At 46.6% G+C, this 27,791-nt stretch overlaps 3 protein-coding genes across 6 annotated transcripts; all 3 read right to left on the bottom strand.

Moving 5' to 3' along the window:
* Positions 1-319: 319 nt before the first annotated feature.
* Positions 320-6,163, bottom strand: LOC120698674 (crooked neck-like protein 1). Of its 4 annotated transcripts, XM_039982388.1 has the most exons (4): positions 4,300-6,163; positions 1,447-1,663; positions 1,139-1,337; positions 320-928 (listed from the first exon to the last, which is right to left on the bottom strand). In XM_039982388.1, exons 1-4 carry the CDS (start codon positions 5,935-5,937, stop codon positions 811-813), a joined length of 2,172 nt encoding a protein of 723 aa, XP_039838322.1. In that variant the 5' UTR covers positions 5,938-6,163; the 3' UTR covers positions 320-810. The 4 variants fall into 4 exon arrangements, 2 of the variants coding, with proteins under 2 accessions (XP_039838322.1, XP_039838324.1); XR_005684979.1 differs by lacking the exons at positions 320-928; positions 1,139-1,337; positions 1,447-1,663 and adding exons at positions 2,778-3,360; positions 3,460-3,907 and having other exon boundaries at positions 4,300-6,136; XR_005684978.1 differs by lacking the exons at positions 320-928; positions 1,139-1,337; positions 1,447-1,663 and adding exons at positions 2,778-3,311; positions 3,460-3,907 and having other exon boundaries at positions 4,300-6,136.
* A 1,790-nt stretch (positions 6,164-7,953) lies between these two features.
* Positions 7,954-11,550, bottom strand: LOC120698673 (thioredoxin-like fold domain-containing protein MRL7L homolog, chloroplastic). The gene is made up of 3 exons (XM_039982387.1): positions 11,238-11,550; positions 8,418-8,529; positions 7,954-8,316 (listed from the first exon to the last, which is right to left on the bottom strand). The coding sequence occupies exons 1-3, from the start codon at positions 11,355-11,357 to the stop codon at positions 8,195-8,197; spliced, it is 354 nt and encodes a 117-aa protein (XP_039838321.1). The 5' UTR covers positions 11,358-11,550; the 3' UTR covers positions 7,954-8,194.
* A 10,365-nt stretch (positions 11,551-21,915) lies between these two features.
* On the bottom strand, positions 21,916-26,415 carry LOC120698672 (protease Do-like 10, mitochondrial). The gene is made up of 8 exons (XM_039982386.1): positions 25,922-26,415; positions 25,193-25,438; positions 24,346-24,541; positions 23,997-24,256; positions 23,574-23,701; positions 22,808-23,011; positions 22,645-22,695; positions 21,916-22,538 (listed from the first exon to the last, which is right to left on the bottom strand). The coding sequence occupies exons 1-8, from the start codon at positions 26,343-26,345 to the stop codon at positions 22,293-22,295; spliced, it is 1,755 nt and encodes a 584-aa protein (XP_039838320.1). The 5' UTR covers positions 26,346-26,415; the 3' UTR covers positions 21,916-22,292.
* Positions 26,416-27,791: the final 1,376 nt, after the last annotated feature.

Raw genomic sequence — 27,791 nt, 5'->3', positions numbered from 1 at the left:
ATCACTGGAAGCGAGTATGTCATAAAAAGACAGTAAGACATAGTAAAGGTGGATAAAAAAAACAGATATTTTCAAAATTAGCAGACAAAACGAAAACTCAAGAATAAGGTCACATGTCATAGGGCTACAGCGTTGCTGATATGTAATTGGGCCAGCCTTGTTGAATGCTTACTATAATTAGACATTGAACAGAGAACCAGGAAATTACAGAAACTGCTAGCCATGAACTACCCCAAACTAGCGACCTCAACTGGTATCAACGTTAACTTGGCTGCAACACAAACAATAGGATAGAGGAACCAGTGAAGAACAAACATGATAAGAAATGAGTTACATGCAGATTTCTCACTGCTTTGCCAATTTCCCGGGTTCAGGATAACAAACTCACCTTGCAACCTTCCACCACTTCTTTTTTTTTGTTTACAGTGGAAAAACGTATTACAAAAAGGATACAATATGAATAACAGATGAGAAACACTGACAGCGCTACCTGAGAGTATAAAATTTACAACAAGTGCCTACAGAAGGTGGACATTTTCCACCTAGTTCTGCCAAAATCATTACATATCAATGAATCCACAAGAGGGCGGTAGCAAAATCATATGCATATTGTGAGGAATGAATTCACGTGCTCTTTTGGCTAAAGTAATTCTAAGGATTCTTTTGAACAGCAAGAGCATCCTTAGCACCTGTAGCATGAAATTACTCCCGTTCTGATAACTCTGTCCCCAGCTTTGCATATGCTTTACATCTGATTTTGGCTGTTGCATTGCAAAACAGATACGACAATGCCACACTCAGATGTCACGATCACTCATCATCATCGCCTGTTTTCTGTTTCTTCCATTTGTAAGCAGCTTCTAAGATCTTCAGGTTTGGTGCTTGAGTGACTTCATCAGGGAAAATGTAATCTATATACTCCTCATACCTGAAGGATTAAGCAAATGTTATGTCAGTACATATATTTCCAGAGCTCCAGAAAACAAAAGGAAAGAGATAAAGGCAACAAATTTGCGCTTGCTATTTTCTCGATTTAAAGTTTAGTGGATACTGAGTAATGCATAACATAGCTACACATGCAGATGCAGACCTTTTGAAACAGAAATACGCAAAGGAAAAAACTGAGTAAAGAGCATACGCTATAGTGGAGCCATCTTCCGTAGGGATTGGTCTCTTCCGCTTGACTTTACGTGGCGCCTTCTTCTGCACTAAGCTGATATCACCAAGATCACCAAAGCTCACCTCCTTACTAAGCCATTCTTCAAGAAGCATAGCTCTTTCCTCCTTCAACTCTGGGGCACTGGTTCTGAAGTAGTCAAAGGCCCTTTCAAAGATAGCTGATCATCATAACACAAAGGTGTTATTTTTACTCTGTACTGGGTTAATAATAAAAGCAAAAACATATCCGGTTGGACAATGTAGAATTGTTCTTTAACTGATCATTACCTCTACATTTGTTGACCCGCTCCATCTGCTGCTCCTGATAACCAACTTCATCCTTTTTCTCCTCGCTTTCGCTTTCTTCACTTCCCAAGCCAGCTGAGGCCTCAAACTCAGCATAACTGATCCATACCTTCAAATGCTTTGTTCTATCAAGCAGTCTTTCATATAGATCCCTTGCTCTACCAAATTCACTTTCATCAATTTCAAACTGCAGGTACTCCTGTGAGTTGAAAAGCAGGACATGAGTTGGTAAGCATCCATATAGAACCCCAAAAAAAATCTTAAAACAAACCTAGAAGTACTACCGGGGTTTAAAAAACACTAAATGAGTTAGTGAATATTGTTAAAAAGAATTAACTGACATTTTCAGAATGTCTCAAATGTCAGTGATAAGGACTTGTGTGCTGCATCAAGTACTCTACGAGATTTGCATAATCTTTAAACATCATTTAAAATCGTACACTTTAAAAATGTATCATCAGGACAGATTTTTCAAGTGAAATGCTACTATATTCTGTTTACTTCCTATAAACTGAGGCAGACAAGTCCAACAGAAAAGAACAAACACAGATCACAGATGTTTGCAGTTACGTGCACTACAGACTGAGTTAACACTTTTATGGTAGTATTAGTAAGGCTCCTGAAAAGTCCAAAAGAGGACTGAGGTAAATTGCACATAAACTTACACAAAAGACAAATCAACTACAGCATTCCTGGGCAAGCATGAGTAAGATTATTAAATGCAATTAAAACAAACATATTTTGTAATCAACAAAACTAAGGAATGCCAAGATTGTGATATGGCAAAGCAAAACTTGTTCTTTCATAAACTAGGTTCTGTTAGCATAGATTCAACGTTGAAGCACTGATGAAATTATTTTATAGATTAACCTCCTAAGGAGCTCCACAATCCAATAAAGATTAAAATCTCTAAATATGCATCAGTTAAGCATAATGGCATGGCATAGGAAAGATCTTGATCTATTAACATCTTACAAACCTTTTCATGTCTGAACAATTCACATGGTCAGATTCAGTTCTTTCCTGTTCAATTAGAATACTACCAAAAGATGTGTTGGATGCATTCCTGGGAATGGATTGTCATCCAAAATCCAACTAGCAATATCCAATTAACATCCAATTAATGTGATCCTATCATCCAGTCCAATCATACTAGACAGTTCCCACCATCCAATCCTGTCCAATCCAACCTCATATACATATTATCCATCCAATCAATCCAAATCAACCACTAGTGGCCTGCAGCCCAAACTAACTTTTGGTATGCACAGATATATTGCTCACATATCTCATCACAAATCAAAAATTCAAGATAACCGTAGCAAAAGGATACGACTACTCAAAGCTCTCAAAGCATTCATTCAAGGTTACAACAACTAACTTGAGGTGTGGCAGATACCTTGCACGGCTGCACCCTGAACATACTATATACTATGCATTTAGTCGGCAGCATGAAGTCACGAACATCAGTGGAGCTTGAACATCAATGCAAATCACTAAACACCCGGACTCAGTTTCACGGATCATGAAATTCCCAAGAAAGAGCGCAGCGGGGGAGCATGAGCATACAGGGCTGTGATGCTGCGGCTGGTGGCTGTGAAGGTGCTGCTGCAGATGAGGGCGCGGGTGGGCGGAGGTGCCCGGAACACGGCGCGGATGAGCGCCTCCCCGGACCTGAGAAGGCGGCGGACGCCGTCGGCGACGGTGGTGCTCGGCCTGGGCCCGTCCTCCGGCGGCGGCGGCGGAGGCGCGGGCTCCGGCGGTGGCAGCAGCAAGGGCGGCGGCTACGGCGACGCCAGGTTGGATGGCGAGGACGAGGCCATGAAGTACTCTGGTGGGGAGTGCCGCTGGAAGACAAACGAGAACACAAAAGCTGCTGCTAATTCCGGGGAGAAGCTGGCCAGCGCGGCAAGAACACGAGGAATCGGTCCCCATCTTAGAGTGGGCGAGAGACAAATGACGAGGGAGGAGCCGAGGAGAGGAGGGGGTGCTCACGTCGTGGGGAGGGACTTGATGTGGGAGGCGAGCGCAGAGGCGTGGTGGTGGACGGCGCAGGCGGCGACGCCGAGGGCGAAGGCGCCGGTCCAGGAGACGAGCGCTGCGGGCAAGGCGCAGGGATGCGCGGCCTCCTCCCCCACCCCCACCCCACCCGTCGGCGGCGAGGCTGGAGTGCTCCGCGCGGCGGCGGCGGAGAGACGCGCGGCGGCGTGCAACGGGGGAGAGGCTCCAAGAGTAGCGCCCCCCATCCTCAATCCAACAGGATTTGGACTTTTCTTTTTTTTTAATCCAATAGAGTCCAATCCTAAATTATATAAGTAAGTGGATATCCATATCCAACCAAGTCCAAATCCACTTAAATCCATGGGCCAAAATCCAATTGGATTTGGATCTAGTCCAATCCATTCTCAGGAGTAGTTGGATGTGTCGAATTCAGGCTACAAGTCTGAAAAGTTATTGGGCAACAATCAAACAGGCCAATGAACTGTACACATTTGTGATTATTCATCTCCTAAGAAGCGGATACAGAGAAAAGGGGCCAAAATACAGCACAAAAATACAAGTGTGCAGGGAAAAAAATGTTTCTTCAGGTCCGAATAGTGACACAAACTTTCAGCACAAAAGAATAATTGCAAACAACCAGGATATGTACAACAACATATTTAATCCAAACAATCTTAGACGTACTTTAAAGAGCAATGTAGTTCACTACAAAATGAGTTCCGGTTATTGTACTCAGTCAGTTTGTTTAGAAATAATAAGAGAACATATGCATATACCATTGTGCAAACCAATAAAATGTGCATAAGCTAAGAGGAAAACAGCAAGAGAGCATACCTTCCACAGAACCTCTGGCGTATCAAGGGCTGGCTGTGCAATAGCAAGTTCGTATATTGATCGAGCGCGATCAGTCTCACTAAGGTTCTTTTCCAATTCAGCATACTTCCTCCAGGCATAACAGTTTGCTGGGGACCATTCAATGTATTTCTCATAGAGAGTCCTGCAACGGTCGAAATTGCCCAAATATAGCTCAATTTCAATATATTTCTTAAATATCTTGCCCTTTGGAGCCACCCCGATTGCATTTCCAAGAATTTGTCGAGCAGACTTAAGATTTCTCTGCCTTATCTCAAACTGGGCTGCCATGAGCCATATCTTTGCGAATGTGAACTTCTTGTGAGGAATCAGCCTCAGGCATTCCTTGTAAACTTCCCTGGTTCGCTCTATGTCTTGTGCATCAAGCTCCTCATAAAGTGCATAGTTAATCCAGAGGTATATGTACCTCTGCCAATATCGCTTCTCCTCTGCAGGGGGCACATTGGAAATGGCTCTCTCGTAAACCTCCCGGATCCTGTCCTCATTCCCAACACTTTCCTCCAGCCGGATGTAATCAAACCATGAGTCATAGTTCAGAGGGTTCTTCCTCACCTCATCCTCGTACTGAAATCTCCTCTTGCCCACAATGGCATCCTCAATCCCCTCGCGGTCACCAAATTGCTTCTCAAAAGCTAAAAACTTCCTGTACAATTCCTCAGCCCGACCCTTGGGCACCCTGTCCAGCGCATACTTGTATATTGCACGCGCACGCTCAACCTCACGGCACCTCTCCTCAAACTCTGCAAATGCCACAAACAGCACCTCTGCATCCTCATCATCCGCAAGCAGGTCTGCTGCACGCTCATACACCCGTCGTGCCCTCTCTACTTCACCACGCTTCATCTCAAACTTGGCAAAGCGAATGAAGGTGTCTGGTCGTGGATGCTCGGCCACAAACCGCTCATAGATAGCCCTGGCACGCTCGACCTCTCCATACCGCAACTCAAACTTGATGTAGGAGTTCCAGCCTGCTGTGTCGGGTCGCCACGCCATCCAGCGCTCAAACACCTGGCGCGCATTGGCAACTGCGCCAAGCAGTTCCTCCATGTGGATGTACTTGTACCATAGCTGGTCCACTCGCGGGAGGAGCGACACCGCGCGGTCCCAGACGTTCCTGGCGTGGTTGACGAAGCGGTTCCGCATCTCGAACTCGGCATACTTGAGCCAGAGCGTGTGGTCGCGGTGGGCGACGTCGAGCGCGCGCTCGTAGACGGACCGCGCGCGCGCGAAGTCGCGCTGCTGCTCCTCCCAGCGCGCGTACTTGACCCACGCCGAGACGCTCCACCGCACGCGGCGGATGACGTCCTCGAACTCCTTCCGCTTGCGGAGGCGGTACTCGGAGAGCTCGTGGGTGTCGGTGATCTTCTGCTTGGGCGGGCGTATCTCGGGCTCCTGCCGCTCCCGGGCCTCCCGGAGGATCTGCTCCGCCGTGATCTGGATCGGCGCGGGGGTCTTGTTCTTGACCCGCGTGGCGCGGGGCAGCTTGACCTCCGTGTCGCGCTTGGTAAGGAAGCCTAGGCTGGGGTCGGAGGCGGACGGCGGCTTCGCGGGGTCACCTCCGCCGGCGCCGCCGGCGCCGCCGCGGGTAGTGAGCGCCATGACCGGCGCTAGGGTTAGGGTTTTGGGGCGAAGGAGGACGATGAGATGGGATGGGATGGGATGGGAAAGATTATAAACGGGATTGGGGACCGCCGCAGCGGCTAGTGAGCGCCATGACCGGCGCTAGGGTTAGGGTTTTGGGGCGAAGGAGGACGACGAGATGAGATGGGATGGGAAAGGTAACGGGATTGGGGACTGGGAGGGATAATAAGACGGGGGAGACCGGCGCCCCTCGCCGGAAGAGACGGGCCTTTTTGTGTCTCCTGTTGTTTGGGCCTTGGGCCTCCGTCGGCTGCTTTATTTTTTATTTTTATTTTTTGAAGATGATATGGATGGCTAAACTTTAAAGCGAAGAAACTGGATAGGCCTGAATATCTAATAAAAAATTTATTCAAAGACCTGTCGGATTTTATAACTGTTGAATGTGAAACCTGAAGCTGGCTAGAGTTTATTATAGGGCTTGCCGACATTCACCGGAGATGGAAGATGAAACGTCAACCACAAAACTTGTCGCGAGATCAGAAATTCAGCGTATCCCCCCATCCCCCTAGCCCTGCTAATGGGTTGGAACCCGCACCATACCCAACCCCATCCAAAATTAACATATTTAGATACCCAACCCCACCTAACCCAATTAGTTAATTTCTCAACTCTAACCAACCCGCCCCATTATAAGCGGGTAACCCATAAAAACCCATGGGTTCTACTATGCAGAGGAATTTAGTGGTTCTACACTTAATGTGGGGACCACATATATGTCTAGCCACACTACTTTGCACAGAGTATCTGTCAGTCATATTGACTCATCTCTAAAAATTTCAGTCAATTTCGATAAAATTTTATAGTGTGAACGCGAGGTTTTAATTCCAGGGTCCGGCTCTTGATGTGGAGCCCACGTATAGTTCTAGCCACGTTATTTTTGCACAGAGTAGCTGCCAGTCGTACTGAGTCATCTCCAACAAATTTCAGTCAATTTCGATAAAAATTTATAGTGTGAACGCGAGATTTTAATTCTAGGGTCCGGCTCTTGATGTGGAGCCCACGTGTAGTTCTAGCCACGCTGCTTTGCACAGAGTAGATGCCAGTCGTACTGAGTCATCTCCAATAAATTTCAGTCAATTTCGATAAAATTTTATAGTGTGAACGCGAGGTTTTAATTCTAGGGTCCGGCTCTTGATGTGGAGCCCACGTGTAGTTCTAACCACGCTGCTTTGCACAGAGTAGCTGCCAGTCGTATTGAGTCATCTCCAACAAATTTCAGTCAATTTCGATAAAATTTTATAGTGTGAACACGAGGTTTTAATTCCAGGGTCCGGCTCTTCATGTGGGGCCCACGGGTAGTTCTAGCCACACTGTTTTGCACAAAATAGCTGCCAGTCGTACTGAGTCATCTCCAACAAAATTCAGTCAATTTCGATAAAATTTTCTGATATAAACACGTGGTTTTAATTTCAGAGTCCAGCTCTCATGTGGGACCCACATTTATATATAGTTATACTATTTTGTAAAAAGTATCCATTTGAACCCACCCCAACCCGCCCCAACCCGCATTTATATAGAACCCGCCCCGACCCACCCCATTAACTAATACAACCCATTTTAAATCATCCAAACACACTCCATTTTAAAACCCACCCCATAAAACCCATTTCAACCCAACCCATTAGCAGGCCTACCCCCGCGCACCCACCCACACACAAAATAAAAACAAACAAACAATTGTCCGTAAATTAATGCTTGTGCATTTTTGCAACCGGTCTCAATGTCAAACTCAACTGATATAACACCGGGGTTCAGAAAAACGAATTCACCATATTCCTATCATATCGAATTCAGAAAAATGAATACTCCCTCCGTTTCAAAATATAGGTCGTTTTGACTTTTCTAGATTCATATATTTTGCTATGTATCAAGACATGTTATATTTAGGTGCTTAGCAAACACTATGAATCTAAAAAAGCCAAAACAACCTACATTTTGGAACGGATGGATTAATTCATTTGGATACTTCACACATCTCCATCCATGTGATTTTTATACCTATGCTACAATAGTCAAATGTCCAATCCTTGTGACAGAATTTTCCAGACATTGCACTGTAAGCTGTTACACAAGGAGGCTGAGTCGTGGAGCTTTGCCGTAACAGTCGAAAGTTTCAACACTAATTTTCAAAAAAAAAGTTTCAACACTAGTCCTAGTAGTGTACACTGATGCGATTTGAGGCACTAGACTACGAGGCCAAGCCTCCACGTCGTTCTCATGACATCAAAGGGACCTTTTCTTGACCCTTCCCATCTGCTTCACACAAGAACGGTGGCCTTGCTGCTTTGTAGTAGAAGAACGCCATCATCCTCGACCATGCCTCTGCCGACCGGACAACTAGCACGGGAGATTCAAGGTCAGGGTACTGCACAATACAGATGACCGAAAGCGAGTTAGAAAATCAGTTTAAGTACTCTATGATGACTCATACAACCTACCTTTCTCACGGTGTATTATCCTCCCTGCGTTGGTGAAGAGAATCTCAGGGAAACCAGAAACCTTCAGTGCATCCACGAGGTCAGGTTCGGCACAGGCATCTACCGCCACATCCTTGTGACGGAACCGCCAAATTAAAACTGTAATTAAGTGTAATGGCCGTCATTTAAACACATCGGGCACATTAGCTTAATAGCTTAATTTGGCGATCCTTTCTCAACCCACGGCCCGATCGAAACTACACCGGTAGTCCAACGCGAAGGTGGGCGCAGATGGTACAAGCACGACTCACTACTTGAAAATACAAGTGTGATCACGACACGAAATATTTAGTTTTACAAACCGAGTTTAAATACATAAATAATTTACAAGATTAACACTTACATAGACATGACTGAAGTCGAATACAAAGATCCTACATCCACTCTAGCTTAAATCAGTTATCCACCCCGATCGGTCGGACCGGTTCACCCAACCGGTCGAACCGGTCGGCACCACGCTGCCAACTCCACCGGTCCCACGGACCAGTCAGACCGGTCTACGCAAAACAGAAGGGCTGCACACTCAGCCCACAAGTGTACAACCCGACGGCGCCCTAACCTAAGGGTCCCGCTCCTCGACCTGCCACCCATCTGCATCTCGGCGGATGAACTTGACACAACATGGGCAGAAGTTGACGTCCGGGTGTCCTGTAATAATAAATGTGGCATCAAACCCTGAGTATTCTAATACTCAGCAAGGCTTACCCGACCAGTGGGTATAACTTAGCCCACATAACTAGACATGCAAGGCTTTTGGCTGGTGGTTATTTTTTTTGCAGAAAAAGCGACTAAAGTAGTTTCCTTACTTTCATTATTTTAGCTCCAGGTTCTATATAAATGAACTCTCATCTAATATTTGCATAGACCCACTATCAATCATGGTGGTGCAAGCAAAAATAATTCAATGTACTCAATATTTTATATAAATATACATAACTCACATTCTAACATTTTGCTACGATGCAGCAAAGAGATCAAGGCCCTCATAACCGCGAGACACGGCGAATCGATCCGATTTAACCTTGCAAGGTGGACCTAACCAACACGGCACGCATTTGCCCCGTCGGACTATACATGCCAACCATTCACCTCCCTGCCTCGAACTACTGAACCGTCCCACCTGCATATAGTCAGCCGAGCCCTACGAGAGACCACCAAAAGTAAACATATGCATCCTGATTCTCCGTGGCCACTCGACTCGCCCTAAGGGGTGGGTAGAAGTTCTGTACTTTCGAAGTAAGGCAGTACTCGGCTTACCGGTTTCGACTACCTCCTACTCCCGGCATGCGGTTAGTACAATTCAATCCCCGATCAGCACTGCCGACAACGACCGGTCCTTAATCGACTCAGACGGGGCTAAGGCACCCAGGAACCCTGTCCTGCGGCCATACCTATACATCATCCCCGCCCGGTCTCACATCTCTATATCCATTTCAATACTCAAATATTGTAACATAAGTAGACATAACCTATGTCTCGCGAGTAACTGGAAATTACTCGACTTCTATATATTCTATCTCTCGCGAGTGACAAGAAGTCACTCGACTTCTACCGCGAACTCTTAAGCATAGCATTACTATCGTCCTATCATACTAGTATAATCTCAAGGAAACCTACAGATCATGCAACTAGGGTTTCAACCAATATCTATACGTAATGCACAAGTAATAGATATATATATAGATGTCACAATTTAAATTAATAGGTTGTGCTCCGGGGCTTGCCTTGCGTCTGCTGCTCAACACTGAGGTGAGTTGGGCCTTGGGCCGACTCCCCGCGAATCTCCACCTGCGGGGCTTGCCACTGCGGCTCCTGTGGCTCCGCAACCATCTCGTATACGACCTCCTCCACCGCAGCTGCTACACGTATGCATATGCATATGACATGAGAATGCGTGCATGACTTATAAAAATTCCTAGCAACTAATAGCCAAAAATAATTTCTAACCGATTGTACCCACTACCCCGACTTTACACCCACTCAGCCAACCCCGACCGGTCAGACCGGTCCTTCCGACCGGTCAGACCGGTCACACTAACCCAGCCGCATCACCGGTCAGACCGGTCCTTCCGACCGGTCAGACCGGTCCCAACCAGAACAGAAGCTAGAATCCATGACGCGGCGAAAATCGTCCACCAATTCTAAACACCATCTAGGATCTAGTCTAGGGATTCATGTGATGCATTTGACCAGAGGAAACCACCTAAAACCTTCTAGAACAAGAGATCAATCCAACCCTAACCTTTTTACCTTGAATGGCTCCTCCCCCACGAAGAACTTGCGATCCCGCGTCACCCCATGGAGGAGAACTTGGGGAAGTTGATCCTCTACCGATTTGAAGCACTCTCCGCCCTTGGAATCCAATGGAGAGGAGGGATTTGGGGGTGAGGGTTTGAGGAAGAGAGGGGAGGGCACGGAAGGGTGAGGGAGAGAGACCTGGGCGTGCGTGAGAGAGAGAGAGAGAGAGAGAGTGCTGTTGTGAGAGTGAGAGAGAGAGATTTAAATGTTGTGGGCCCAAAACCACCAACTCGCGCTCGACCGGTCAGACCGGTAGCCTAGACCGGTCAGACCGGTCCGGGCTAAACTGGGCAGAGTTTGCTAAAAAGTTTCCCTCCAGTGGTTTGTGGCGCTAATGACCGTAATTAGCCTTAATGACAGGTAATTAAAACCTGAGGTGTTACAACACTGTAGATGGTAAGTGCATATTCAGAACTTGCAATGCGCCTTGAAGCACCATTTACCAAGGGAGTAGCTGAAAGGATGTGGCAATGAACTATTTACCCTTGGTGATGGCAGATTGTGTTCCCAAAACATCTCAATCGCCTTAGTAAGCTCAGCCCTCGCCATCTCATTCTCCGCTCCTTTCAGGCAAAACGTCGAACAGGTCACGGGCAGCGCCATCGTGCTGGCCCACCACTCGCTCACACAGGGCGCCTCTCTACTCCTCCAGGGCTTGAGGCGAGCTGTGAGATTGAAGGCGATTCTTGCTCGGAATAGCACGCGTAATCCGCTTCAGCTTCAAGGTTCGGAGGGATATTTGTTCACGCCGCCAGCGCCCAGCGTGAGGTAGATAGTGTGAGTTGAACTGCATCAGGAAAAAGGGCAGAGAGTGAATTCCGGGGGCTCCTATGTATTGTCCGGAAGATCAATAAGCTTCGTATCGCAAAGCTCATCGCGGTCCATGTATTCTGGAGTGCACAACCCACTTGATAGTAGTGCGTATTCCGTGCACAGCGGCGCGGAGCCACAGAGACAGAGCACAAAGGAGACGGTCCGCACTGCACTTGTCCGTGAGCAACTAGGGTGTTGTGGTGTGCAAACACACAGCCGGGTGGCGTAGTGCACCCGCCTAAACCCAGAGGGTGAGTACTCGGGGGTTAGCTAGGATTAGCCCAATCTCAGAGGAAGAACACGATGAACACAGCATGTTTAGAGTGGTTCGGGCCGCCGGAGCGTAATACCCTACGTCCACTGTGTGTTGTATTGCTTGTGTTTACTTAGCCTCAAGAGAATCTGAGAGATCTGTGTTCTAGCGGGCGTGCTCTCCCTTTTATATGTCCAAGGGGAGCACGTACACTGAGCGGGGCTCCGACATGTGGACCCGGCGATGTATTATAAACTACACTTTGGCCTTTAATGCCTCAGATCCGGAGATCTTGTCGTCGGCTTCCGTGTGTAGCTTCTGACCAGGGATGGTCTTGAGCTGTTGTTATCGCCAGAATTTGACCATGATTGGTAGGCCAAATGTCAGAAGAAGCCCACGGTAAAGGAGTCCACTTAGCCAGGTTTATATCATAAGTTTGGCCAAATATGATGATAACTGTGCACTCAAGGCTCAAGCCAAGATGGAGTTACGGGCCTAATCCATGTTGAAGCCCCAGTCTATTCGCGAGTCTGGTTCGGACTGCAGGAAGAGGACACACAAAAATGGACGCCCAGGCCACATATGGACACCGTTTTGGATGTTCTAGATATGCATGGAAAGCTAAGGAGATAAGCTTTCCAATACAACTAGAATCACGTCCAGATTCGCGCGGAGTTGACGGGAACTGCCGAAACAATAGGACGGCCAGAATCTGCCACAATTATACGGCATGTTTCGGCTGATATTTGGAAGCTTCATGAAGATCTGGACCGGTGGAGGAAACAGTCCAGATCATGTTATCTAATCTTTGAGTCTTTATTGAGTTGTAATCTATCTCTAGTCTTCGTTTAGGAAAGAGTTTAGAGGTTGCCTTACACGGCAAGAAGTCTCCGGACTATAAATATGTACCCTATGACATTTGTAGAGGAGAGCGTCATCACGTCTCGCAAACAACAACTCTCGGCGCATCGCCACCCCTAATCCTAGGGTTTCATCCAAGTAAGTGACATGCTGCCCTGATCGCTCTTCGCGATCAGGGCAGCATTATTCTTGCTTTTACCTTGGTATTACTCGTACTGAAGCATTTTTTATGGCGAGTAATGCTAGTTATCTTAATGTTCGTAGCATGGCTTTTAGTAGATCTATTGCGCTTCGTTGCTTATCATCTACGAATATCATGTTGTCTCTGTGCAGTCACGTTTCAATCTTATGCTAGTTCTTGTCGCATAGAATTAGTTACACAGAGACAACACCCTGCTTCTTTTAAGTTTAGTAGATCTAATCTGTTATGGTTTGCTCTTGTTCTTAAGAGTTGGCGTAATATCTGCTAAGTTAGGCCTTGCAAACGGGTTGGACGATCCGGTAGCGTATTAGATGCTTTGCTTTAGTCTTAACAGGGAATTGATCCAGGAATCGGCTCTTGCTAGTTCTTAGGCCTCTGTTTTGGTTATGGTTTAGTTATCTGCTGCGTTTATTAGGCCTAGTCACGTGTAGGATGTTCCGATCTAGCAGTGAAGCCTTTACCGTTGTAGATTAGATCAACTAGATTTAATTGAAGCAGTCTTTTAGTTATTTGCTTTAATCATCAATATCCGGATGCGAACAGATCTCATCTGACACCGAGACTCGATCGGCTCTTTAAAGCCGATGCAAGAGTCGTCCCGGGGAGCCGACCACGGCTCGGACTTACGTTTCCACGTGTTTGTGTGTGCAGGTCAATCATCGCAAGCACGTCCGCACCTTCCTGATCGGGTATAGGTCAGGTGGCACGCCCTGCGTCTTCACAAGCCGCGGCGCGTTGCTGGAATTGCGGGCCGTCGACGAGGGAGGAGTGCCTGCCAGCGCCCCGGCGACCTCCCGGCTCTTCGTGTTGCCTGTCGCTGCTCGTCGGTGGGTTTCGACCGACAACACATTCTGGCACGCCCGGTGGGACTCTCTTCGGCAACAACGTCCACGGCAACAATGTCTGGAGCTCAAGATCAAGAACCCGCTCCCAAGCCCATCACGTACGAAGAGCTCTCTCCTGAACACAAGAAGAAGTATGATGAGATCAAAGCTCTGCTGGAAGCCGATCTCATCGGCTCTTTTGAGAGGACCCGCAACCATGGCATTAGGTGGAAGGGGTTCTCACCAGAAGGCGCTCTTGACAACGTAGATCTGTCTGTGCCATCAGAAGAGCGCACCAGAGCCCTGCGTCAGGAGATGAACTACATGGTGGCCCATGCGCTTCGTCGGCACTCTCAGAGCCTGATGAACGAACTCGAGCGCATGGCGCACCGCGTCATCCAGGAGATAATCAAGAACCAGTACTCTCCATCGGGCCCAACCCTGGGGAGTCACACAGAGGAAGCTGCACTGCATTCTAGGCCGCAATTGCCATTCTCATTTGCGGCTAAAAGACCACAGAACTCGCCGATCTACGTCGTCCACAAGATCAGCGGTGATCCTGGAGAAGGCCAGTTCCTCACTGAGCCACCCAAGGAAATCCCGCACGGCTACACGTGCGCCTACATCCCTGACAGCGTCAATCCAGCACGCTCGGTGCAGATGGTAAACCCAGGAGCTTCTGGAGCAGACGCGGAGAAACAAGCGTGGCTGGCAAAGTATGCTACTGGGCCGAGTGCTGAGCCATCGGCCCCAGGAGTTCTCAGTGTGGAGCAGGTCAGTGCAATACTGAGAGACCAGTGCGGCATCCTGCCCAAGAGAAAAGCGATCGGCTATTCCAAGCCGTATCCAAGTGACTATGACTTGATCCCACTGCCACCCAAGTATCGGCTTTCTGAGTTCACCAAGTTCAACGGGTCAGAAGGAGCCAGCTCCATCGAGCATGTGAGCCGATACTTAACGCAGCTTGGGATGATCTCAGTGTCGGATCCGTTGAGGGTCCAGTTCTTCGGCCAATCCCTTACAGGCCCAGCTTTTAGATGGTATGCATCACTGGCTCCGGATTCGATTCGGACTTGGAGGCAGCTTGAAGATCAGTTCCATACCCAGTACCACTCGGAGGCTGCTGAAGCTGGAATTGCCGACCTCGCCCAAGTCAGGCAGAAGCGAGGAGAGACTGTGTCAGAGTACATACAGCGCTTCAGGGAGGTCAAGAATCGATGCTACTCGTCGCGCATCACGGAGAAAGAGGCAGTCGACCTGGCTGTCCTGGGACTCGCTAAGCCGATCAAGGATGCGGCTTTCCAGCTGGAGTTCACATCTCTGGCGCACCTGGTGCAGAAGCTTACGGCATATGAACATTACCATCCTGAGCTGTACCAGGACAAGTTCAAGCGCCATGTAAACATGGCCCAGATGGATGAATCTGATGACTCTGGCGAGGAGCAAGAAGTAGCCGTGGCAGAGTGGACTCGGGGTGCAAACACTGTCCCGTGCAGGTGGGTCAAATAGCAGGGGCTTCTGAAGGGCTTCGACTTCGACGTGACCAAGGCGGAGCAGATATTTGATCTGCTCCTCAAAGAAAAACAGCCGAAGCTCCCAGAGAATCACAAGTTGCCGACGGCACAAGAGCTGCAGGGAAGACTGTACTGCAAATGGCACCACTCGTTCACTCATTCCACGGGTGAATGTAAGGAGCTGCGTCGTCAGATCCAATCGGCTATCGAGTAAGGCCGATTAATCTTGGCTCAACACACGATGAAAGTTGACACAAAGCCTTTCCCGTAAGCTAACATGGTGGAGCTGTCAGATCTCGGAGCCAAGGGCCAGGATTTGGCATTCCAAATCAACATGGTGGGGCCCGTGCGCCGCCATGACAAGTAGAGGAGAGAGGCCGCTTCTGGCAAATGGCCGCAGGGTAGTCGCGAACTGGAACAACAGCATGTGACCGAAGAGCAGGTGTGTCACATCCGCAATCAGCTTCCAGCTTCTAATCGGCTTCTGGAAAAGTATCAGTACCAGTACAAGTTGTGACGCCGATATGAATCGGAAGAAGACGAGTATGAGCACCGCTCAGGAAGGACATTGGGGAGACGCCAGGCTATACGCGACCACTGGCATTGCCCGTTCTTCAGGTACTGTTGGAATTCCGGCATGAGCCGATTGCCTACTATAGATGATTGCTTGGAGTGCAGGCCTCAAGGACGCCAGCAGGACGATACATCGGTGTTCCGGCGCTTAGGGCCCAGAACACGTCATGATGACCGTATGAAGAGGCCAACTAGGGGTGATTCCGAGCAAGAAGAAGAAGAAGACAGGTACCATCGCCCACGGTGGTGTCCTGACGGGCTTAATCGGTCACAGAAGCGCAGGGTGCAGCACTTGCGTAATCTGGAAGAGGCAGAAGCAAAATACCTCGACGTCCTGAGGAAGGCGCGTCCGGACCTCGCGGAATAGGTCAAGCGACCGCGAAGGGAGGAGAGGCGCCCTCCAAGAAAAGAGTGGCACCCTAAGCAGACAAAAGCCGATGAGAAGCCATCGGCTGATGTGAACATGGTGTCCGTGCTCCCATCGGAGTTTCGAGCACCCCAACCGGAAGAATCGGCCATCGCACAGTTGGATCTGGGCCCACGGCTGATCATCTTCGAGAAGCCCAAGGAGAAGAGCTACAAGCACCTGAAGGGATTGTATCTCAAGGGCTTCATCAACGGTAAACCCGTTAACAGGATGCTGGTTGACACCGGTGCTGCAGTCAACCTGATGCCATATTCAGTGCTGCGCCGGTTGGGGCGTTCTTCTACCGACCTAATCAAGACCAATGTGATGCTCAATGACTTCAACGGACAACCATCAGAGGCAATGGGGGTTCTTAATGTGGAGCTGACAGTGGGTCACAAGACGATCCCGACTTCGTTCTTCATCGTCAACAGCAAGAGTACATACACGGTACTGCTTGGGAAGGATTGGATTCACGCCAACTGTTGTATCCCTTCCACAATGCATCAGTATCTGGTCCAATGGGATGGCGATGAAGTAGAAGTGGTCCCTACAGACGATTCCAGCGAGGTCTCGCTCGCAGATATGAACGCCTGGGACGCAGAAGGACAAGAGCCGATCTCAGGGATTTCACTGGAAGACTGTGATCGGATCGAGGGGACAAAAAACGGACTGAGGCTGGTCTTATCCACTGCACTCATAGAATAAACACATTCTGGCACACAAGCGGAGATTTGGTGATGAAATATGGAGACCCATACAAAAATTTTCGTCCGGATGAAGAACTACCGCCGGTGCTCCTATAGCTTCTTCGCCATCGGCTACTTCCTCTCCTTCGCAGTTCCAGCCATCGACATCGGCTACTTCTGCTCCCATGTGGGCGTGGGAGTGTCTGATACATTAGCCGATTGGTCCGGCCAACAGTACTTCTGCATCGTCATCGTCATCGGCTATTCCTGTTCCTGCGACACCATCGACATCGGCGAATGTGGCTCCTACGGGGTTAGGGCATTCGTCGCCTACGAACGGGTCTGTCTCGCCCGACCCCCACGGATAGAGGGTCAGGGCATTCGTGACATCAGCCGGCTGATTCAGCTTCTGTGCTCCTTCGATGCGATCAACATCGGTTACTTCATCCACGTCGACAAAGCATTTGAAGAGCTCTCTACGATTGCGATGTGCTGATTGGACTTTAGGCTATAGATGTTCGGCTTTCTAACAGCCGATAGTTGTGATGAGAATGCATTATGGCAAGTATGGACCAGGCGGGATTTTAACCATCGGCTCGTCAACAGCCAATTTGATTGGTAATATTCAAACCCACCATTGCATCATTGTACAGTATATGCGTTTATCACTTGCACTAGCTTCCTTGTATGCTTAGTAGCTTCTACTTGTGTTTCGTGAATATAATTTGAGGTGTGGATGCTGGTGACCATGTGTGGTTAGGCTCATTTGAATATGTTGAATATCTGATACTGAGCATGGCTTTTATTCTTTTGAAAATCTGAAATATGGTCACCGCTTTACTTGGCTACTAGTATGTGTAGGCTGACTTTGCTTTTACTATCTTGTACATGCCTGGTAGCTGTATCCTTTTCTTGGAATCATTCATGCAGCTCGAGTCTCAATGCTTATATGATAATCTTGTGCTAAATTACATTAAAATCTGAATGATGTCCATGCTGTGCTATAATGAAAAGATCCAGGTGGGTTTGTTTTGTCTCACTGATCTAGTTCGAGACCGCTTGCTATTGCACTTTAGCATGAACTTGGACTAGGCTGTGAATGACCAAAACCTTGCTTTAAGCTTCTGATGGTTCAACGGACCTAGGCTTAGCATTGGTTGGTAAGAAGTGGCCTGATAAGCAAATAACCCCTGGCACAGAACAAAAGGCTTATTTGAGTTTCAAATGCAATATGTTTTAACCTGCAAGACCTGAGGGCATGAGTAATTAAGCTTGTTAAAAGATCCTTGTATCGGAAAGAGCTCACTGGTGTAGGTACTTGCTGGTTTTTGCTTGTCATGCTTTAATGTACTAGTTGGTTGGGCTAAGTGGTGATGCTTTTTATTTTAAAAATCCTAAAAATTACTTGCTCATGTTCTAATATAGATATATTCTTTTGAGCTTTTCTATGCGGTGTCTTTATGCTATACCCTCACTGTATATACATGCTAGCACTTGTAAATGCTTTGAGACATACCTGGAAGCTCACACTCACTCTTTGCATGACATAGCATATTTTTGTGGGGGGAAGAAATTTTTATCAATGATGATGGTTTGGTTTATGTGGACTGTTTGGCTAACCGAATATGATTCATCAATTTTTAGCCGATTCACAATGATCTTTGTAGCGTCGGTTCGGCAAGTGATTATTTTGCAGGAGAGGCCGTATGTGTTGATGCTGAGCTGATGAAGCACGAGGATGATCACATAAGTCAGTGTCATCCTTGGAATATGAAAACTAGGACCGGTCTGCAACAACATTGAGATTGATCGAGGAAGGCGTGAGGTCGGTTCAAGCAATCGGTCATAAAGTCAGTTGGCTAATAGCCGATCTATCGGCTCGGGGGGGGGGGGGCAAGACCATCAGTGGCATGAGAAGACAATTTGAGGAGATGATGTTTTTATTTGGTTTATGGCTGGCGCTTAGAAGATTCTGTCATATTTGGCCAAACTTGGGGGGGCATGTGTTATCGCCAGAATTTGACCATGATTGGTAGGCCAAATGTCAGAAGAATCCCACGGTAAAGGAGTCCACTTAGCCAGGTTTATATCATAAGTTTGGCCAAATATGATGATAACTGTGCACTCAAGGCTCAAGCCAAGATGGAGTTACGGGCCTAATCCATGTTGAAGCCCAGTCTATTCGCGAGGCTGGTTCGGACTGCAGGAAGAGGCCGCACAAAAATGGACGCCCAGGCCACATATGGACTCCGTTTTGGATGTTCTAGATATGCATGGAAAGCTAAGGAGATAAGCTTTCCAATACAACTGGAATCACGTCCAGATTCGCTCGGAGTTGACGGGAACTGCCGAAACAATAGGACGACCAGAATCTGCCACAATTATACGGCATGTTTCGGCTAATATTTGGAAGCTTTATGAAGATCTGGACCGGTGGAGGGAAGAGTCCAGATCATGTTATCTAATCTTTGAGTCTTTATTGAGTTGTAATCTATCTCTAGTTTTCGTTTAGTAAAGAGTTTAGAGGTTGCCTTGCACGACAAGAAGTCTCTGGACTATAAATATGTACCCTATGACATTTGTAGAGGAGAGCATCACGTCTCGCAAACAACAACTCTCGGCGCATCGCCACCCCTAATCCTAGGGTTTCATCCAAGTAAGCGTCATGCTGCCCTGATCGCTCTTCGCGATCAGGGCAGCATTGTTCTTACTTTTACCTTGGTATTACTCGTACTGAAGCGTTTTTTATGGCGAGTAATGCTAGTTATCTTGATGTTCGTAGCATGACTTTTAGTAGATCTATTGTGCTTCGTTGCTTATCATCTACGAATATCATGTTGTCTTTGTGCAGTCACGTTTCAATCTTATGCTAGTTCTTGTCGCATAGAATTAGTTACACAGAGACAACACCCTGCTTCTTTTAAGTTTAGTAGATCTAATTTGTTATGGTTTGCTCTTGTTCTTAAGAGTTGGCGTAATATCTGCTAGGTTAGGCCTTGCAAACGGGTTGGACGATCCGGTAGCGTATTAGATGCTTTGCTTTAGTCTTAACAAGGAATTGATTCGGGAATCGGCTCTTGCTAGTTCTTAGACCTCTGTTTTGGTTATGGTTTAGTTATCTGCTGCGTTTATTAGGCCTAGTCACGTGTAGGATGTTCTGATCTAGCAGTGAACCCTTTACCGTTGTGGATTAGATCAACTAGATTTAATTGAAGCAGTCTTTTAGTTATTTGCTTTAATCATCAATATCCGGATGCAAACAGATCCCATCTGACACCAGGACTCGATCGGCTCTTTAAAGCCGATGCAAGAGTCGTCCCGGGGAGCCGACCACGGCTCGGACTTACGTTTTCACGTGTTTGTGTGTGCAGGTCAATCATCGCAAGCACGTCCGCACCTTCCTGATCGGGTATAGGTCAGGTGGCACGCCCTGCGTCTTCACAAGCAGCGGCGCATTGCTGGAATTGCGGGCCGTCGACGAGGGAGCAGTGCCTGCCAGTGCCCCGGCGACCTCCCGGCTCTTCGTGTTGTCTGTCGCTGCTCGCCGGTTGGTTTCGACCGACAACAGCTGTCCTGTCAGAGTAGAGTCTAGCCTCTGCAGCCGCGCGTCGAGGTCATGCTGAAGCGCCAAACTACTGACTCAGTCACTGTAGCAGCGTGCACTGTTGCTCCAGTCAGTAGCTGGTCATCATGACTCATCGCCCATGCGCGCGGCGCTGAGTCTTTAATGCTTGCCTTGGTAACTGACGAGCCGTCTCGGTAACTGGCGATCCACAGTGTGGACTGACAAAAGCTGCCCCATGCCCAGAGGCAGCAGAGCCCGCCTCAACCACTCGCACTTAATGCGGGTAGGTGAGGGAGCTTCCAGCGGAAGGCTTGCGCCCGCGCCCGCGTCTGTGTGACACGTGGCGGCTCCGGACCCCTCCCGAGCAGCTAGCTGAGCCGAGAGCTCACGGGGGTCCGGATAGGCACATGGAGGTCCCGGACCCATCTGCGGGAGTCCGGATGGCACGTGGAGGTCCCGGACCCATCTGCGGGAGTCCGCGGCCACAGGTGCTGAGCATTTCCTCCTCTGGGACACGTGGTGACACCGAACCCGTCCCCGAGCGGGAAACGGGTCCGGGACCGTTGGTCCGGTGAGATGGAGTCGGACTCCAGGGGTCCGGATGCTCAGCTCCTTAGGGCGTAGTTACGGATAACTATGCGAGTCTTGGCACAGTAGAAGTGGGTACCCCAGTTGCAGGGTACCGACATAGGGGTTGTATTCTTTTATATTTCACTTTGTTTTTTACACGAATCTTTATAATGTGGTATTCAACATTTTCATCAAACTGGTTCGACAATTTAAAAAACCGCATTCAACAACTTGGGGAAAAAGTCAACATTTTCTAAAAATATGTTGAAATAGTTACAAATGTTGAAATGGTATATTAAAAATGTTCAACTAGTATACTAAAATGTTGAAATGTTAAGATAACAAATTTGAAAATAACATATTGAATCTCATTTTCTTGCATTAATTCTAATCAACATAAATGTGCAAGCGGATTTTAAATCGGATATATAGTTTAAGAGAAATTTTCATTTTAAGTTTTGAATTCCTTTAGCTTTCAGCCCGCCCTCACCCACTTGTGATGTAACACGTGTCCAAACCCCATGCCTTAACGTTGCTGTCCGCTGCTCCCCACGTGGGGTTCTGCCGTTGTGGTGCTTAGCAGTGTAGGCTCACAGCAAATCCTAACCATCCAATTAGAATTGCACGAATCTCAAACATTAGAAGGTGTATAAAAAAAATTTTGTGGAAGATATATAGGTTTTCCGGTGAATTCCGGAATGAATCACCTTGAGGCCCATTACATGTTGGGCCAACCCGAGGTCTCCGGGGGGGGGGGGGGGGGGGGGGGGGGGGGTTCTGATGATGGGCAAAGACCCATCTTGCCAACAAGGTTCCCTTCCTCCTCTCTCTTTTTTTTCCTTTACTAGAATAAAATTAACTTGCGAGTTGCGAATTTCATAGAAACATGTCTGCAAAGAAACACTTAACTGCAACTCATTTTCTTTTTCTATACTGTGCTTCCTGATGATACACACGATACATGATCTGAACTCAACATTGGGGGTGTTACACCAACGCCCCATATGGCGACAAAAATGAATGTTTCGGAAAAGAACTGTTAATTACTGTTACATATCAGGCTGAAAATCTCGAGGGCTCATAATCTTATTCTCTAACGACCCTCCTTTCGTCAAAACTGAAGCGTCCAAGCAAGGAGCAAATGAAGCCATGGTGCAACTCCAGGAAGGTCCGGGCAGGTGCACCTGCCTTGCCAAAAATGAAGTGAGCTCGGAACCGTGCTTCAGCAGGGAACTCCCCAAATAGTAGGTCTACAAAAGATCCAAGCATTAGCTGGTGCATGATGCCTCAACCTCAGCATTAGTCACTTGCTCTTCGACAAGGTCGCTGGACATAGCTGACGGTATCCTGTGCCGCTTGAGGACTCGGGATGTGGCGAGCCTAGCATTCTGGTACTTCAGGATGATGACTCTTTCATCATCCAAATCAAATCTCATGTTTTCTTCAGTGCAGCCTTCCACAAGGCTGCACAAGTGCTTCAGGTTTTCAACCTCCACACCATTAACCTTCTTTACCTGATTAGGCAGCTTGATTAGTAGGATATATGCTGGAGAATTTATGTCTCTTCTTGAGTAGTGGGTAAATGGGTACTAGGGTAGTCAATTAGTTATAGCAACAGACCTGCAGTTCAGCAAGCCTTTCGTAACCGACATTGATATCATCCATGAGAACCTGAAACTCAATTATTCAGTACAAAGATAATGGGAACCCTGTGATGCCATCGAATGGAATATTGGAATGTAAAACAGAAACACTGAGAGTTAGTGAATTAATGGAACAATACCTGAGATAAGATAACTAGTTGTTCACCAGCCTTCTTGGGAAGTTCTCTTAGTGCCCGTTCACATAATCGGCGTGGTGAGGCATTATACCAGTCTTCTCCAAATTCATGGAGATAAGGCTGGGTAAGAGGGATAAATACAAAACCAGCAAATATATAGTAGCTTGGTAGTTTATCGAATTGATGGACTGGAACTAAAGGATGCAACTGCATAATAAAAAACACAAATAGGTAAAAAATCAGTTATACCTTCAAAGATCAACATGTGGAAAGCTATAGGCACTAGCATAACATAGAAATAGTGAAGATAGAAATGATGTGTGCAAAGAGAAGGCCTGGGTCCTGGGAGAGATGTACAGAATAACATTTGGTTCGATTTCATGGACTGTTAACGACCTACATCAAAGATGAGTTGGTCTCTGCCCACATCATCCTTTCAAAATACTTAAATAGCTCTGCAAGGGTCAAACCAGGCCCTTGGCTAATACAATGAATTCAGTGGGATACAAACTTATGTGGTGGGTTTTGGAACAGGCAATAGGTGTTAGGCAGGGATATTGCCTATATGGGATATTGTGCCGATCTAGATTTCTCAAGGATGAATCTATTGCTATGTCTAGCACTGGCAAAATTAGTGTGAAGGTAAACACAAATAGCTATAGAATAATACTACTATATTTGGTAACCAGCCAGCAACCATAAAATTGCACCCGTATAATCAAAGATAGAGATCAAAATCAAATGTTAATAATATGTGGCAAGGACTCACAGGTCTAAGTATGATGCTCAATTCTTGCTCTTTGCCATCTCTTAATACTTTGAGAACAGCATTTTCCCCAGGCTTCTTCATGGACACCAGATGATCAAAGGTGATCCTCTCTCTATTCCGGAATGGAACTGCAGACATAAAATACCGAACAATTAAAGTGGTTGACACTGTGATGCCACATACCTCAAAATAGTTCATTGGATAGATTCACTGATTTGCATGAAAAGCTGCTAAAGCAGTATGCAAAAACATGCACCAAAGGGTGTGAAATGTATATTCGTCCAGGCTATTGTGTGCAGCAGTTGACTCACAGAAAACATATATATAACAAATAAAAAGGTAAACAAAAAGAAAACAGATATGCAACATAAAGTGGTTGTTAATGCATACTGAAGTATTGCATACGTGGAAACTTAGGCTCACCTGTCCCATCATTTGCTATAGGTACACCATCAAACTCAAGAAGGATATCATCTTTCTTCAAAATCTTGTAAGCATCAGAAAGAGGATTTATTCTACTAACTAAAACTCCAGTCATGTCAGGCTGCATCCCAAAGCACTCTCTTAATTGAATATTTTCAGTAGCCTGGCAAGATACTCCGAGAGTACAAAACCCAGAATATTTACCACTCTCTTCTACTCCAGAAATGAAACGCTTAATCACAGGCACTGGTATGATATAACTGCAAACAAAAAGGAAAGAGTTAAGAAAAAAAAGATAGGTAAAATCAAAGATTCAGTTGGTGTGAAAGGAAAATAGTTAATGACTCACCCAATGTTTTCTGCCCCTGACAAATTCTGGAAAGCAACTCCGGCTACTTTATCACCCATAATTGCAGGCCCTCCACTGTTTCCTGGATTGATTGCCGCATCTATTTGTATAGCCATAAGCTGTGTAGCACCATGGGCATATTGTGTTGGTTCAACTCTAGAGACAACCCCCTTGGTGACAGAAATATTATCTCCACCTGATCCATTGAAAGTTCAGTCCCTCATTTCGACATGGTTCTATTTTCTTAAAATTATAGAAAGAATCTCTTGCAAAACGATTAACACTAGCAGTAATATTGAAGCTTGCTGGCCTGCACAGCTAGTAGAAGTAGGGAATCTTTGACACAAGATAAATTTAGGGATTAAGTCATACGAATAATCAGGTACAACAATAAACGCATAAATTGACATAGCAGATAGTCGTAGTCGTAGAACATATATATACTGGAGTATGTGTCCTATAGTCTGGAATGTGTATGACTATACAAAAAAGTTGAAAGGAACTTTCTACGGAAAAATTCCTGGGCTACCTATCACAAAATTTTAGTGATTGGTTACCAAGTTAATAGAGAAGCAACTTGTTTTATGAATTTTGAAAGGTCGGGCAAATCATAAAGACTGATTGAGGTTCCCCTTTCCAACAACATCCTATATTCATGTGTTCCAGTTATTTATTAGTTTGCATGCCAATGCAATGCCCATGCAAAATAGATGGTCACGTGTATGCTGCATGTGCAACTTGAATTCATGGATGGAATCATATAACTAAGAAGTTTGACTTCAGAAACAAAACACTGTAATAAATATCAGACTGTCAACTACTCAATGTCAGATACTCAGACTCATACCTTGAGGGTAGCCAACCACCGCAACGGCTTCTTGCAAAAAGGGAATGTCTCCAAGCTCCAAACTATTCACCCCATCCCAAAACTCCTCGCTCTCAACAGTCAACAGAGCCAAGTCACATTCGTGACCAACTGCCAGGACCTCTGCCTTATATTTAGTAGGTGAACCATGCTTCCTCACAAGAACAAAAGTATGATCAGCAATGACATGAGCATTCGTCACGATCCTTCTTCCAGGAATTACAAATCCTGCACAGGGACATGGAGAGATGAACTACAGAACAACTTCTGTTTCAGTGCATTAGAATCTTAGTTATCATAAGGCCTACAAAGATTGATCTTTCAATCATCTTTAGTTCTGAACCATGTAGTACTGTCGGTATTCCTACATATCCAACAATTTCCGTGTTCTCTACAACATATGCTATGTGCCTAAGTCTATACAACAGGAATTGAGACACACAACTCAGAGCTGCAGCACAAATTTGTGCAAATTCTTCCTTTCAAAGTTGGAACCAGCAAATTACTCAACTATGAGCTCTAAACTTGTAATGTAAAAAAGTGAAATTTAAGTCGATTTCAATTTCAGGAGAACATGACGCTCAAACGTTCCGCAAGCTTACAATGGATGCCTATCACACATAGACACCTACATACGTAGCAGAGATACAAACCAAACGCACAGCAATTCAGTACTACGACGCGTGCTGATTGCTGCAATCGGTGCCTTACCGGAGCCCATGCTCTCCCGCTGCGCCTTATTCTGCCACGGCAAAAAGTAGTTGGGGCTGCTGGACACCGTGAACACCTTCACCACCGAGTCCAGAGCCAGCTCCACCGCAGCGTAAGCGTCCGTGTCATGCCGCACCAGCGCCCCCGATTCATCCTCCACCTCCACCTCCTCGGGAATCTCCGGGGCTCCCCGCGCGCCGCCGCATTCGCCTAGGTGGGAAGGGGCGGAGGAAGAGGAGGCGGCGGTGGAGAACCGGTGGGAGGCGGCGAGGTGCGGGATGAGGGCGCGGGTAAGGGTCCGGAGAGGCGGGAGAGGAGGCGGAGCCGCGGGCGGGGATGTTGGAGGGTGCAGGAGGACGCGACGGAGGGAGCGGACGGAGGAGGAAGAGGAGAGGCGGCGGAGGGATCGAGAGGCGGCGAGCATGGTTGCTTCGCCGCAGGGAGAGCCGAGCCGGAAGGGGCAGCAGGACCAAAGGTGCGAGGGTTTGGGAGTTTTCGGCACGTGGGTTTAGGGTGGTTGTTTTGAAAACATTCATTTTCAAACTCAAAAGTTGGTTAGTTCTGTTTAGATTCAGGAAATCAGTATCCAATATTGCCTTTGCCCAAATTATTATCTGTTTTAATATTTTTAGGTGTATAATTTTTATTACGCATCTAGATATATATCATGTCTATATACATTATAAAATCTATGTATCTAAAAAGTCAAAACAACTAATAATTTAGGACGGATGTACTGTACAATTGAAATCCATATAAATCCATCTTATAGAAACAGAAATTTTAAGTAGTAAATTGTGGATGCAACAATCAAAGCAGTCATTTTTATGAGCTAATTTGAAGGGTTAGAAAGGTACGCATAACCCATAAAGAAGCACCTTTTCTACGGGATAACTCCTCAAGTGAGAAGTACCTTTCTCAGCATGAAGATGAAATCGCGGATCTAAGTTACACCGTTTTTGGTGCAACAATGGAGCAGTAAAGCGTGAATTAATAATATCTAACTCCCTTTAAGAAAACAATGTTCAAATCAGGATGCTTGGTTTTCTTTTTAAAAGTTTTTTAAAAAAGAAAATAAACAGTAATAATATCGGTGGTAAGTGATATGATTGTCAATGACAGGGTGCTTCTAATAACCTTTTCCAATATCAAGATCTGCTAGACAAATGCCCAAATCTCGTATCAGGGCATATAGCGCGCGTGTTTATGTTAAAGCGATTTTGCCATATATTGACTATTAACTAGAGGCAAAATCGCATTAACTTGTGAATAGTAAAGGAAAAATCATAAAGTTAAAAAATAAGAGTAAAATAACAATTACACTGTAAAGTAGGAGTAAGAACACAAATGCTCCTTGATGTAAATGTGAGCACCTATGTACTCGGTTATGCATGTGTTGTAATTGTAAGATTGTATATAATGCGTGAGAATTGCATTGAGCCCTTGGGGAGTATATATAGATTATAGAGAGTTGATGGGTAAGGCACCTCCCCGATACATATGGCAATTCGGGATTAATATCCTAACCTACTAAATATACTCTAAATATCACCCCCCTAGTCGGAATGCCAGTGCGAATGCTTCGACTGGAGTAGCTCATGCAGATGATAGCCCTTTAGTGCCGAAGTAGCCGAGGTTAAAGTGGACGTGGTCAAAGCCGTGGAGGAGGGCACGGGTCTGAAGTGTCGTTGAGGCGCCCGAGTACACAAGATAAACAACTTCTGGCTGAGGACAATAGTAGGACGGTGATTGACGAATGGCGATGGTAGACCAGGCAGCTGAAAAGCGCACGGGTCTTCCATCAGTGACAAAGGCGGCGGTGTCCGAGCTTGAACGGCAAGAGGCGTGGATTTGGATCGGGCACCAGCTT

The sequence above is a fragment of the Panicum virgatum genome, chromosome 3K, assembly GCF_016808335.1.
Source record: "Panicum virgatum strain AP13 chromosome 3K, P.virgatum_v5, whole genome shotgun sequence".
Taxonomy (NCBI): Eukaryota; Viridiplantae; Streptophyta; class Magnoliopsida; order Poales; family Poaceae; genus Panicum; species Panicum virgatum.
This window is presented reverse-complemented; position numbering and strand designations above follow the sequence as displayed.